This window comes from Callospermophilus lateralis, chromosome 1 (genome assembly GCF_048772815.1).
Source record: "Callospermophilus lateralis isolate mCalLat2 chromosome 1, mCalLat2.hap1, whole genome shotgun sequence".
NCBI lineage: Eukaryota > Metazoa > Chordata > Mammalia > Rodentia > Sciuridae > Callospermophilus > Callospermophilus lateralis.
In genome coordinates this window covers 90,889,949-90,904,253 of record NC_135305.1, presented here as the reverse complement: position 1 = coordinate 90,904,253, position 14,305 = coordinate 90,889,949, and the positions used below count along the sequence as shown (strand labels likewise).

At 31.8% G+C, this 14,305-nt stretch overlaps 1 protein-coding gene across 2 annotated transcripts in view; it reads left to right on the top strand.

Moving 5' to 3' along the window:
• Positions 1–14,305, top strand: part of Dpy19l2 (dpy-19 like 2) — an 80,234-nt gene that overhangs the window by 29,915 nt on the left and 36,014 nt on the right. For both annotated transcript variants that reach the window (XM_076863918.2, XM_077110695.1), the window contains exons 8-12: positions 1,885–1,976; positions 4,400–4,499; positions 11,419–11,496; positions 12,284–12,370; positions 13,589–13,648. In XM_076863918.2, coding sequence (XP_076720033.2) covers positions 1,885–1,976; positions 4,400–4,499; positions 11,419–11,496; positions 12,284–12,370; positions 13,589–13,648 — 417 coding nt within the window. The remainder of the gene's footprint in view (positions 1–1,884; positions 1,977–4,399; positions 4,500–11,418; positions 11,497–12,283; positions 12,371–13,588; positions 13,649–14,305) is intronic.

Below are 14,305 nucleotides of genomic sequence, written 5' to 3'. Positions count from 1 at the left end.
GGAGGTAGTTTTTTTTCCTCACCATGCACATTATGGAACTGAATTTTAGGGACATTAGTTTCTTATCCAAGATTCACTACCTGATGTAGCTGGGTTTCTCATTCTATATCAGTGTAGTTTTAGATCCTCACTTTCCATTCTATTTATAAAATATGTACTTAACTTTTAATTGTCATGAACACTGAACATAAGACCTGCTCTCCTAAAAAATTTTTAAGTATGTGATACAGCATTATTAATAAAATGTTGTACAACAGCAGAGCTATAGGACTAACTCATCTTGCATAACTGAAACCTTATGCCATTGCATATATCCAAGGATGGAGGTGGCCTCAGGCCTGATGACATTCACTTGAGGCATTGCCACCCAACTGTCTCACTTCTTTCTATCATGTCATGGTCCCTTTTCAAACACATATGCTACATTTAAGATAGAAATTAGCTTACTAATTCATCCCAGAACAACATAAATTCCCTAAAAAAGAGCTCATAGAAACTTACTTGAAATATCATTGATTCACTTGACAAAATATTGAGTATATATCATGTAACAAACTCCGTTAGATGCCAAAGATGTGGCAGTAAAAAAGAATCTTACTGCTAACTTTTGGAATGGCACAGATTACATAGGAGAAAAGTCTTTTTATCTGTTGTAAGTGGGTTAATAAGTTATATAAGGGAATAATAAAAATTGCACATAAAATGCTTCAAATATATTAACTTAAAGAAAAAAAATGCCTTGTCATTCAGGTATCTGTTAACATAAAAAGCCTTTTACTTGAGTGTGACAGGCAGCTGCTGGTATCAGTTGACTTTGTGTGTGTGTGTGTATGTGCACATGCACACACATTCATGTGTAGTGATGGGAATGAACCCAGGGCTTTGCATATGCCAGGCAAGTGCTCTGCCTTGCCTGAGCTACACTCTTAGCCCAAGTTGACTTTTTACACATAATTAATCTTTGAAGGTTAACAATTTTGATTTCTTAGAAGAAGAACAATAAAAGACTCTTGCAAATTAAAAAGTTAAAATTCTTTCCAGAATTTCTTTTTTTATTATTATTTTTTTTTTAGTTGTGAAGCTGGGGATTGAACCCAGGGGCTTGTGCATGCAAAGCAAGCACTCTGTCAACTGAGTTATATCCCCAGCCCTCAGAATCTTTGATAATTTTTTTTTATAATTCTGACTCATACACCCATATGTCTTAGAAAGTGTTAAAGTATATATGAAAATTTAATGAATAATTTATTATATGCATTAGTTTGAGAAAGACACCCCCAAATTTTCAAAATATGGATAATTACAAAGCTTATGTACATGTATGATTTAAGAAAAAAATATAATTCCACATTCTATTAGTGTGTCTGTTAGTTTGATCAACATGTAAAAGATTTTTTTCAATTTTTAAAATCTGCAGTAAACTCTTTTAAAGATGTATGTCATAAATTCAGTGGTATCTTGGTATTTACAAATGCCCTAGGTGACATCTGTTTACATATTTTTTGGAGAGGTACACATCTCAAAGCCTGAAACTCCAGGATCAAGCCTGCAGGACTGGCACGTGGACCTGGTCCAGGAGTCTCACAGTCCCTATTCCCAACCCTCTTCTTTGGCCTTCGGGTTTCATGGTGCTTGGTCTGAAGTATCTTTCACTGATTTCTGGAATAGGTAGTTAATCACTCTCCACTTAATGGCTGTGTGGAAGTGAGCTCCAAAACCTGAGAAGCTCTACTAGTGTCATCTCAGCTGTTTTTCTTAGACACAGAAATAGGATCTAGTGAGCCTAGTATTAAAATTTGTTAAGTAAGCCAACCCCTAAGTTTTAAATTAATAATGTTTGTTTTAATGGAACATGACATAAATTGAGCATTTTACTGATTTCAGGCTACCCGTGTAATGTGGACACCACCTCTCCGTGAAAGTTTTTCATATCCATTCCTTGTTCTTCAGATGTATATTTTAACTATGATTCTCAGGTAATTTTCATTTATACAAGAAAATGAAATAAATTCTAACTTGTGTTTATAAAAATTTACTCAATATATTGAATTGTAATTACCAAATATAGGTGATTTTTTAAAAGTTATTTTAAAAATAAAGAGCTGGGCGTGGTGGTGCACACCTGTAATCCCAGCAGCTCAGGAGGCTGAGGCAGGAGGATCACAAATTCAAAGCCAGCTTAAGCAAAAGCAAGGCACTAGGCAACTCAGTGAGATTCTGTCTCTTAATAAAATACAAAAATAAATAAATAAATAAATAAATAAATAAATAAATAAATAAGGCTGGGGATGTGGTTCAGTGGTCAAGTGCCCCTGAGTTCAATCCCTAGTATTTCCCCCTGCCAAAATAAAAACGAATGAATGAATGAATGAATGAATGAATGAATAAATAAATAAATAAAATGAGCATAGAGTTAAGATGATAAACCTAAAAATTGCTATGTAAAAATTAATCTCAATTTAAGAGTTTAGGCTACAGGTTTTAGATAAATACATTATATCTTCATAGATCAAAATCTATGTGTTTATATATAGTTTGCAAGGACTAAATTTTTGTATTCTGACCCGTCTTTTTTCCAATATGTGGTCTTGATGGAGCATTAATATAGGTGCCATGAAAAATGTGCTCTGTGTACAAATTTGGGAAATAGTGTGTTAGATAAAGATTATGTGTAATATATATATATTTCCCCCCCTTATTTCTTAATGGTGTTTCTAGCAATCAGCCAGTGTCATCTCAGCTGTTTTACTTAGACGCAGTTTTGGCTGGGATTAAGTTTAGAAGCATTTCAGAAATTTAAGAGGTCCGAGAAACAATATAAAATTAGTATCAGAGTACTATAAATAACTGTCATAGGAATAAGTTTGATAAAATATTAGTGGTGAGATCTCACTGAATGAAATAATGATCACTCCAAACTCTGAGGGAGCCTTATTTTGCTTCATTTTCGAATCCCTGGCAGTTTCCATCTTATATGAAAATCATCTGTGTACATATATCTTCTTTCTTTCTTAAAAGTATAAATTTATGAATCATGTTTATGTACACAAATGTCTGCCTCTACATATATGTTTCTGCATCTACATATATATATATATATATATATATATATATATATATTTTTTTTTTTTAAAGTATACACAAGCACAGACTGTGCCGTACTGTGCTTTAACCACAGAGCACTTAGCATATTCCCATGCAAATATTTAAGGCCTTATATGATTGCTGATTAAATGAAGGCGACTAATACATCCAGATGTGCTTACAAATCTTGAGAGAGAGTAGACTAACCCCTGATGTGTCACATACCTGACAAGTTTATCTTGTCTTTTGTCTTTGGGAGTCTGCTTCCTATATACAGATTTGTATAGGTTTGTTTGGTACATCACCTCCTCTGAAAGATTATAGTGAAGGAAACCGCCAGTACCTCTGCCAACCCTTACCAGTTAAATTACTAGGAAGATTTATTGAAATTACATTAATCTGGCCAGACAGGGGTTCCTGGATTGAAATGTCCTACTTAGATATTTTAAAATTATTCTTGAAGGCATGTGCTATACTCTGCACCTTAGTCAAAAATGATTTTGCTTGATAAAATGCAAGATCACCAAGTGCTTAATGAATATTTTGTGATATTACTGACATTATATTTTAAACGCTGTTTTTGAAAAGTTATCTACTTTATTTATATAAGGATTTGTCAAAACCCAGTACAGCTTTTACAAAAGGAACTGTTGCTGTTTTATTATTTACATAAAATATATGTATTTCTTTTATCAGATTCTTAAATATACTCAACTTTTCTGTGATGAAAGGAGTTGGTTACCAATGTGTTTTAGTATTGCAGAACAGAAAATTTAAACTTCAGCCATAATGATTTAACTACATTCTGGAACTATTTTTAATTTGTTCTTTTAAATTTTTGTGCCTTAAAATGTTTCCATAGTTGTTAACTTATTTCCTCACTAGCACTTATAATTTTCCTCATTATTTTCTGAAACATAAAAATAGTAGTATATAAGCATTATGTCTATGCATATAAGAAAAACATTGTGAGGCATGCCAGATTATTGTCATGTCCTATCTCTGACCTTCCCTGGGATATTAAATTCTGAATTTCAGGCATATTAACAGGGAAATAAACTTTTATATTTAAAATATTTTATCTATTATAAATTTTGCAATATTGTTCCTAAAACTCTTTAGTTGTTCTACACTGGGCATTTTCTAGGCATTTTTAGTTCTTTTTAGTAAACTGAGTTCCAAAGTTAGCTGTTTTTTCAAAGGTAAGGGGATCATTTAGATTTTATTATTTTGCAAGTAGTCATTTTCTTTATTTTTTAAAAATGATTGACTATGTTCACGGCAAGACTTACTGGATCATTTCTTTCCATTTAAGGACCTCACACAATAATGGAAAACATTTCATTGCACTCTGTGCTTCCAATATTGCTTTTATGCTTCCCTGGCAATTTGCTCAGTTTATACTTTTTACACAGGTAAGATGATTTTAAACTAATTTAAGTTAAATGTAATATATTTTTTTCTGTAGAAATTTCAACATGTGATTATATTTATGCCCTGAAAGACTTTTAAAATATAGAATAATTATAACTGTATAATAAATGCATAATTTACAATGATTTAATTCCACATTCTATTAGTGTATTGGTTAGTTTGATGAATAGTAGTGATGATCATGTAAATGATTTATTATTAACAAATTTTCTTTTGGGTTGCTGAGATAACATCTGTGTATCTGTCTACCTGTGTATTTTTCTTTTGCTTTACAACTCATTTTGGTGCCACATCACAAGATAGCTAAAGTCTTTCCTGCTCTTTATGATCTACTTCTAGTGTAGGGTTTCTACTTCTAGGGTAGCTGAATTCTGACCATTTTGTCTGAAGAGCAGAATTTGAGTAGGAACCATTTCTCAGAGCTTTTATCATGATATCACTTATAGGAATTGAGATATCCTGTTTCCCAAAACATCTAAGTAACTAATGTCAAGAAACTGAAATGAGTAGAGAAAATAAAAGAACAGTTCTGATGAAATTTCATGATACTAGGATTTTTCATTAGGGTTCCTTTCCACCTAACTAACAAACTCTGATAATAATAATATTCTGTAAATTGAAAGTGAAAAATTCTGCAAAGAGGCCTCATGCTGCCAATTGTCCACAAAAAGTGTAATTATAACCTCAAGTCAATTGACATTGCATGTTTAAAGAATGTTTCAAGTATTTCCACTGCTATACTTCCTTACAGATTGTTACACAGAAATTACCCTCTGGTTTTTATTTTTTTGCATATGCCAACATAATGGAATATATTTTTAATAAGCAACATTTCATTGTCAGCAAATTCATTAATCCAGTGGGACAGATGAAACTCTTTAAGAAACTCTTTGGGTAGGTTTGAATCCCTTAGTGTTTTCCTATGCACTCAGGATATCTGAGGCTTTTATTTTTTTTAACTAATGTGTAGAGTTTTGTTTGTTCATACTAATGAAATAATTATTTTGTTTTTCTGGAAATATTCTTCTCTATTGTGTTTTTCTTAGATTAAGGCTAAAATTAGTTCATGTCTCCAACCCATATTGTCTGAGAAATGAGAGTTACGGATTAAAAGTTTCCTTTTTTCAAAGGAAAATGTTATGAAAGACAATCGTAGAAATGTAGAATATTGGGAATGGTAAGACCATAGATGTTATCCTTGTAAGACACTGAGAAACTGTGATTTAGTTCTGGCAACTAAGTATTCTATATTATGGAATTCCAGGCATGTAAGAGTGGATTGTTATGACTAAGGAAAGAGAAAGGAATAGTTACAGAAAAGAAACTGTAAAATCAGAAATGATAGAAATGTGAATTATTTTCAAAGAAGAGAGTGTTGATATTTTATACAAAACTGGTTTTCAATTTCATTTTCACTCACTATATAGCTGATTCTTTGGAGTACAAAATTAGGTTACATCTTTTTGAATATTTAAATGTGACTTCATGACCCCATCTTGTTTAAAACAAGAATGTCTACTGCTCTCTTTGAAGTTACTCCTTCTATTGTCAACCATTTATGTAGGCAAGGATCAATAGTAGATGTTCTATCCTTACTCCTGGCCCAGAAATTCGGCTGCTTGAATCTGGAGGATTCGTCACTATCAGGGATTCTGTGTACTATGGCAGATGCCACCACACTGCTGTTACAAAGCACTTTCCTCTTCTGCATGAGAACTTTCTAGCATGATGTTACTAGGCACATTGCTTGATGACTGCCTAATTGCACTAAGTTGGGAAGAATCTTAAGTCAACAAAGACTTCCTGAGCTTTCTTGAGTAAGGAGGCTCTTTTAATGGCATTTCCCATATGGAGGCTCCTGTAGGCCAGGTGGCTCCTACATCTACCTAATGTGTATCTCAGTCTTTGCTTCTGAGATGTAACCTGGGGGGAAAGGCTGCTGTTTGGACTTCTGTGAGTTCTTTCTCTAAAGAGAAACAACTGGCAAGTTAAATTTTCTGTCCTAAAGCTTTCCTAGTGATTTGAAGAAAACCTGTTGGTGGGCATGGAAAGAAAAAAACTCAAATGTACCTTCTTAAAGACAAAAAGCTTTGCAACAGCCATATATTCTGGGTGCTTCATAATAAAATGGACCAGGATTCCCTGTTTACCCTTGTGAATGGCCCAAGTCTTTTCAAGGGGAATGCAGCCATTCTGTCTCATAGCACACTGGAAGTGCTAAAATATCTGAGTCAAGTCAAAGGTGGTTCAGCATCACCCACATGCCCTTTGTAGAACTAGCCTTTGCCTAGGACAGGATCTGGGACTTTAGTGTTAAGTGAGCTCATAAGTTCAGAGTCTTCCAGCCCATACTCTTTGTGTGTTTTACAAGTTCTTTGGGGTTCTATCTTGCTAGCTTAACCAAGTTAAGACTACACTAGGTTTTCAGATATGTTCAAATATCAGTATATCTCAGAAAAATGGTTTCCACTTGGGGAAACTCTTGGTTCCTATATGACATGTTTTCCCAGTTCCTCCCTCTTCATTGACCTTCAAATCTCACACATCAAGAGTCTCAGTAATGATAGTCTTTTTTAAGTGAAGGAAACCTTCTGCTCAAAAAAAACAGTGTGTACCTGTTTGATCTATAATAACTGAAAGAAGCCACCAAAATATCCCCACCTCTGAGAGGATTTGATGTTCCTTCTGCTGGAAGTAGATGCAGCTTTTCTTATTAAAAATATCAACCTCCTTCTCTACAAGTTTATAATGATTTGAAGATTACATATACTTGTAAAAAACTAATCTATTACCTAGTTGCTTTCCTACATAGGAATCTACGTGTTACATTTTTCATAATTAGTAAATTTTTTCCTCACCAGGTTGATCTTTCTATTGACACCTACAACTAATTTATCAAATGCACTGTATTCAAACAGCAAGCAAACAGAAAGCAGCTTTGTCCCAATGCCCCTTAAATCCTGCTTTCTGGGCTGCTGCTTTTTAGGTGAAATCTCAGGGGATTCTATATGTTTTCCTTTCCTTTAGGCTGAAGAAAAGTATCACTTTATTAAATAAAAAATTTGAAATTCTTAAATGATGTGTCTTCAAACAAACAACATGATATACACTTCCACTTATTTAATTTCTTATTCAATTTCTTTCAATAATGCTTCATAGTTTTTTTTTCTTAGACTTGTCCCCAGGAATTTCTATTTTTCATGTATTTAAGAAATGGTGTATTTTAAACTTAAGTGTATAGTTCTAGTTAGGTTAATCAAGCTAATTTTGTTAATTATTAAAATATTCTAGCATGATTTTTATATGCTTATTTCAATTAATAGAGAGGGTGTGTGTTAAAATCCTATGGTAGATTTGTCTATATCTCTCTTAGTTCTGTAAAGTGTTAAACATTTTGATACATTATTATTATGTACATAATTATCATATATTACTTTCATTAACGTGCCTATTTATTGGTAGTGGTATTTTTGCCTTAAAGCCTGTATTTCTGTTATAATAGAGCCATATCACCTTTCTTTTAGTGTTTATATTGATCTTTCACCATTTTTTTATGTTCAAATTTTTCTGCATCTTTACATTTTAGGTGTTTTATAAGCTGTAATTAGTTTTTTAAAAATCTAGTTAAATAATACTGTCTTTAATTGTGTTATCCAGTCCATTGATGATGATGTGATTATTGATAATTAATTTTAAATTTATCATCTTTCTAAGGCAGTTTCTTTGTATTTGCCCCATTTGCTATGTGATATTTATACACCTCTTTCCCATCTGGCGAGCTGAATGCTTTTATCGTTCCACATTCCTACTGTGTTTATTCGTTTAGTCATACTATTTTTCACTCTTTTAAAGATAACCTTAGAAATTAAAACATTTATTTTTGAGTTACAGTAAAAATTAATACTATCACTTCTTCCCAAATAATATAAGCACCTTAAAACACTTTAAATCAATTTATTTTCCTTCTGGATTAAATGCCATTTGTTTTTTGCTATGTGTGTATGTCCATATATATTTGCATATATATATGCATATATGTATGCTATATGTGTTTACATGTATACACACATACTTAGTTATTTTTAAACCTCATAGCATATGTATTATTTTATATAATTAACTTTTATAAGATTAAGTAGATTTTTCACATGCTTATTTCCTTCTTGAATGCTTTCTGTCTCCAAGCTTCCACAGAGGATCTTTTTGCTGTCCAAAGAGCACTCATTAGTATTTTCCTTTAGTGTGAACCTGTTGGTGACAGTTTTTGCATTCTTGTACGAGAATTTTCAATTTGCCTTCTTTCTTAAAGGTAATTATCTCTGGTATAGAACTCAAGGTTGGGAATTTTTAAAATTTATTTTCTCAGTGTTGTGAAAATATCATCCCATTATTTTCTGATTCATTTCTGTTAAGAGGTTAGTTGTAAATCTTGTTTTTGAGGGCATTCTCAGTCTTCCCACCTCATCCCTACTTCATCCCACCCCACACAATCATATATTATATCCTATAATTATAGGGGATATACGATTATATCCTATAATTATACGATTATATCCTATAAATATATCCTATATTATATCCTATAATCGTATATCCCCTATAATTAGCATCTTGCATTAATATAGTACATTTGTTAGAACTAATAGACTAAAATTTGTATTTTATTACTAAAGGTCACAATTTATATTAAAGTTCTCTTTCTGTATTGTACAGTTCTATGAGATTTGACAAATGCATAATGATATGTATCCACCATTATAGTATTGTTTTAGTCATATTTTTCACTGCTGTGACTAAAAGACCTGACAACAACAATTTTGGAGGAGGAAAAGTTTATTTGGGGTTCATGCTTTCAGAGCTCTCAGTCCACAGACAGCTAGCTCCATTCCTCAGGGCTCAAGGTGAGGCAGAACATCATGGCAGAAGAGTATAGCAGAGGGAAGTGGCCCACATGTTGATCACAACATGGAGAGAGATACAAGATACACTTGCCAGATACAAAATACATACCCCAAAAGTATGCCCCCCAGTGACCCACCTCCTCCAGCCACACCTTACCCACCTTCAGTTACCACTCAATTAAACCCATCAGGAAACTCATTCATTGACAGGGTTAAGGCTCTCGTAACCCAGTTATTTGTGTTGTCTCATGCATGAACTTTTGGGGGACACATCACATCCAAACCATAACAAATATATATAAAATATTTTCAACATTCTAAAAAAATTCCTTGTGCTTCACTTATTCAACCCTACAACCCTATCTACAACACCTGACAATGACTTATGTTAATTTCCAGTTGCTCTTACAAATTTTCTCTTTGCTATTGTTCTTGTGCAGCTTTTAAAATGATATGCCTATGTACTCAGGATTTTGTGGAGGTTTGTTTTGTATTATTTTGTTTCTATTCTTCCTTGGGAATTTGTGATACTTCACAAGTCATTGCTTGATATTGCCTATAAATTTGGGGGAAGCTCCTTGCTATAATTCCTTTAAATATAGCTTCTACTTAATTTCCTCCTCTAAGATGTAAAGTATAACATAACTGATCTTTATTCTTGTGTTCAGATAAATTTCTTGTTCTTTTATCATTTTGCTTCCTTCCAGATGTGTTCTTCTGACCCATCTTCTACTTCACCCAGTTTTTTATTTGGCTGTGTTTATCCTGTTTTTAAACTCATTTGTCAATGTCTTAATATTGATTATTTTAATATTGTTTTTAAATTTCATTTGGCTTTCTTTTTTTTTGTGGTACTTCAGATTGAACCCAAGCATGCTCGATCTCTGAGCTACATCCCAGACATTTTTAATTTTTATTTTTAGACAGGGTTAAGTTGCCCGGTCTGACCTTGAACTTGTGATCTTACTGCCACCTGAGTAGCTGGGATTATGAGTGTATACCATGGTGCTCAGCCAATTTGATTTCCCCCACTTTTTTTTAATGACTTGTGCTCTCTTAGAATATTCGGTCCTATTATTTCCTTGAACATGTCAAGCATAATTTAAATTTATGTTTGATGATGCTAGACATGTTTTTGAGTGATTTGCAAGCTAAGAATTGTTTTTATATTTCTAAAGTATTGCAGAAAAAAATTTTAAAACAGAAAAGAAGTCTATTCAACAGGGTCCATATTTGCCCCATAAAGCATAACATGTTTACTATTTGGCTTTTTACATGACAAGTTTACTGATGCCTTATCTAGATCCTTTACAACCTGTTTTTACAGTTTTTGTGATACTGTCTTATCTCCTCTTATGCTTGGCAATTATTTGATATGGCATAGTTAAATTAAGGCTAAGTTGATACGAACTTTCTCCAGACATGATTAAATTTGCTTCCAACAGGTAAAGAAAGGCACTAACAATCCTGAAATATCTTCATGCAATTAGATTGAGATGATGCAAATGTGGGTTTCAGTCTTTCTGAGGGCTACTTGATTTTTGGTTCACTCTTAGACCTAAGTCTGGGACTCTACCAGGCATTCCTTCCTTGCTGTCCTATCTGCCTGAAATGCTTGCTCCGCTTACTGATCTCTCAGCTGCCTCTCAGCTAGAAGCATCTGCCTCTGTTGGAACTGAGAGAAAAGGAATCCAAAATGTCATGCTCATTACTATAGATTTACATCTTTTTCCTGGTTTTATTTTGCTAATTTCTAATTTGCCTTGTTAATAACCTATGGTTTTCATACGTATATACTTTTTTATATTTTTACATATATATGCATATATATTTATATTTTTTCTTAGCTATTCTATTTCTTAGTTGAAAGTGGTTCAAATTACTTTGCCTGTTGTTATCAGAAATAGCTCTCCCTCTTATATTTACTTTGCCTATCAACAGTGAAGTATTTGTTTATTATAATTTTTTCACTTTTGCATTTTATATATATTTTTTTCAGATAGCCTCATTATTTCCCATGTACGTTGTGGGGTACATTGAGCCAAGCAAATTTCGGAAGATCATTTATATGAATATGGTAATATTTTAAATATTCATAAGTCAAATATTAAAATAAGCTCTCAGAGTTTATAAAACATGAATAATTCTGTTTTATGGGATACTTCCTTTTGGTAGAATTTAATACATAATGATGTCAATGGCATCTAGAAGGAAAACTGAACTGTCACAAATCTTGTATTATAGTTGATTATACTTTCAACTAAACTGTAGACGAGTTGTGCTTTCTAAAACTTTTATTTTTTAAATTTTTGTTTTATTTATTATTGTCACTACTTTTGCAATTGTCTTTCTTTTTAATACCTAAGATTTTTGAACTTTGCATAAATATGACACTCTGCAATTGAAATTTTATGTTGTTGAACTTTGGTTTTTATCTTAGTTCACAAATGTATTTTCCTTTAAAACAAAACAAGAATAAAGCTTCATAAGTGATGCAAATTATGTAGTAATCAAAATAAGATTAGGAAAACCAATATTTGCTAAAATAATAAACTAATATTTATTCTTTAAATATTTTTATTATGTTATTCTATTATTGAAGCAGTAGAAATAAGAGTTAATTTTTCCTTTATCCAAGTAGCAGATACAGAAAAAATATATTATGCTGTATAGATTTTATGATCTTGAAGTTTAATACTTAGAACCTTATAGTAACTTAAAATTCTATTATAATTAGGCCAAGAACTATTAATTTTCTTTGTACAAACAAAATTTGCATTAGAAGTGGCTGTTTGCTTCTGAAGTTTGAATTATACTCTCCATGTAATAACTATAAAACATGAGTTTGTTTTTTCATTTTTCAGATTTCACTTTTCCTTTGTTTCATTTTGATGTTTGGAAATCCAATGTACTTATCTTCTTATTATTCTTCATCTTTGTTAATGACATGGGTAAGTGTTGTTAAGCTATTGAGTTTTCTTTTTTTCATCCATCAAATAGCAGGCTTTTCTGTCTAATGTAAGCATAGGAGAATGAAGATAGCCCTTTCTCATTATCTTTTAACTTGAAAGTTTTTCCCAAGTAAAACCTTTTTCTGTATCTCATCCTTGAAATACAGTATAGTACAGTTTCCCTGTTTAAAGCAGTATACAAATAAATACTTTAAAAAGTATTATGAAGTAATAAGACTGACTTTTTTCCATGGAAAATTTAAATTTATTCATTTTTAGAATTAAATTGTCAAATTCCAAAAATAAATAAATCAAATTTTATCTTAAATGCATATACATTAATTTTAGATATGATATTTGAAGCATGAACGTTTTAAATTATATATTTGCTATTAAGAAAAGAATTGTAATAGTTTATTCTCTTCTGAATGCTATACAATTTTCCAAGTACCCCGTTCTCATAATACTCTGAGAATACTACATTATGTTTGCTATCGTGTTTATCTGCTTCTCTTACTGACCTGTATGTGGAGAGAGACTGATTTTATTTCCTTGAGCAATGACAACATAATTAGGATAAGTATATCGTCTCCTCACCTAACTTAACTCTCACAGAATGATATTTATGTGATATGTTTGGAATGATGGTTCCATGGTCAGTTGTAATTTTTTTAGGCACACTTTTGATATACATAAGCCATAATCTGGAATAGTCTCTGCTACTTTCCATTTCCACACTGATCAAATATGATACCATCCACAGTATTGCACTTTATATAGCACTTTGCCGTGTGCAGATGATTATGAGATTGTTTATAGATTTTAACGTTTCTGCTTCCCACACCTTTTTTTCTCTTGGTAATCAACCTTTTCACTTTCTCCTTCCCCACAAAATGTATTCTTGTTGTTTTCAACATTGTCTCATACTTATTTAGCATTACAAAGTGGTGGTGTCCATACATCAGCTACCTTTTCAGGTGTTTAAACCCTACAGAAAAAGTCCATCATAACTATTTGAGAAATCAACTTAAGAGGCAAATTTTAGCACACAAAGAACTTAGCTATGTCATGTCCAAAATTTGAAAGTCAACAATTAATTAGGAAAATGGCTGGTAATAGTTGAAATGGAAGAGTCTGGCTTCGTAGTTTTTGAAAGGTTCCTTTCATATAAAATATAATTGTTAATTTTATTTTCATTTCCTGTTATGTGTATTTTAGGCAATAATTTTAAAGAAAAATCAAATTCAAAAATTGGGAGTTTCTGAACTCAACTTTTGGGTAAGTTTCAGTTTTTTTTTAAACACAGTTTCTTTAATTTCAATAGCTACTTTCAAAGGTAGAAAATCATCTTCAGATGTCATTTATTCTTTTTCTCTGGGTCTTCAATGTGCTCCTATTTTTAAAAACCTTCAATATTGAAGAGTTATATGCTTACCTATTATATATTGAAAAAGTGAAACTAGAAAAGTTATATTAAGATGAGGTATTAGATTTTTCCACAGAATTCAAAAGCAGGAAATGGAAAGCCTGTTTGTGCTTTCTGGAGGCATTTTTTTTTATCCCTTTTAGTGAAAAAGTAGAAAGATTTGATCACTAAGTTGTTGGATGACATGAGACTTCTAATATATGATATTTTTCACTTCAGAAAAATTAGGCAATTTGATAACTCAAAAGAAAGTCAAAAATTTAATCACAAACTATTGAAAAATAACAAGTAAAACAATGCCCTTAGTCATTTAAGGAATTCTGCCAAGCTATTCTTAAAGGAAATTTTTTTTGACTTAAATTACATTTCGACTACATTTTCAGCAATAGACTTGGAACAATAAGAATTAACTAAGCTATAAACTCAAGAATATCAAAGAAACAAAAGTCTGAGTATAGAAAAGTTAGCAACAAACAGAAAACATAGTTTTGAAAATATGCTTTACATAT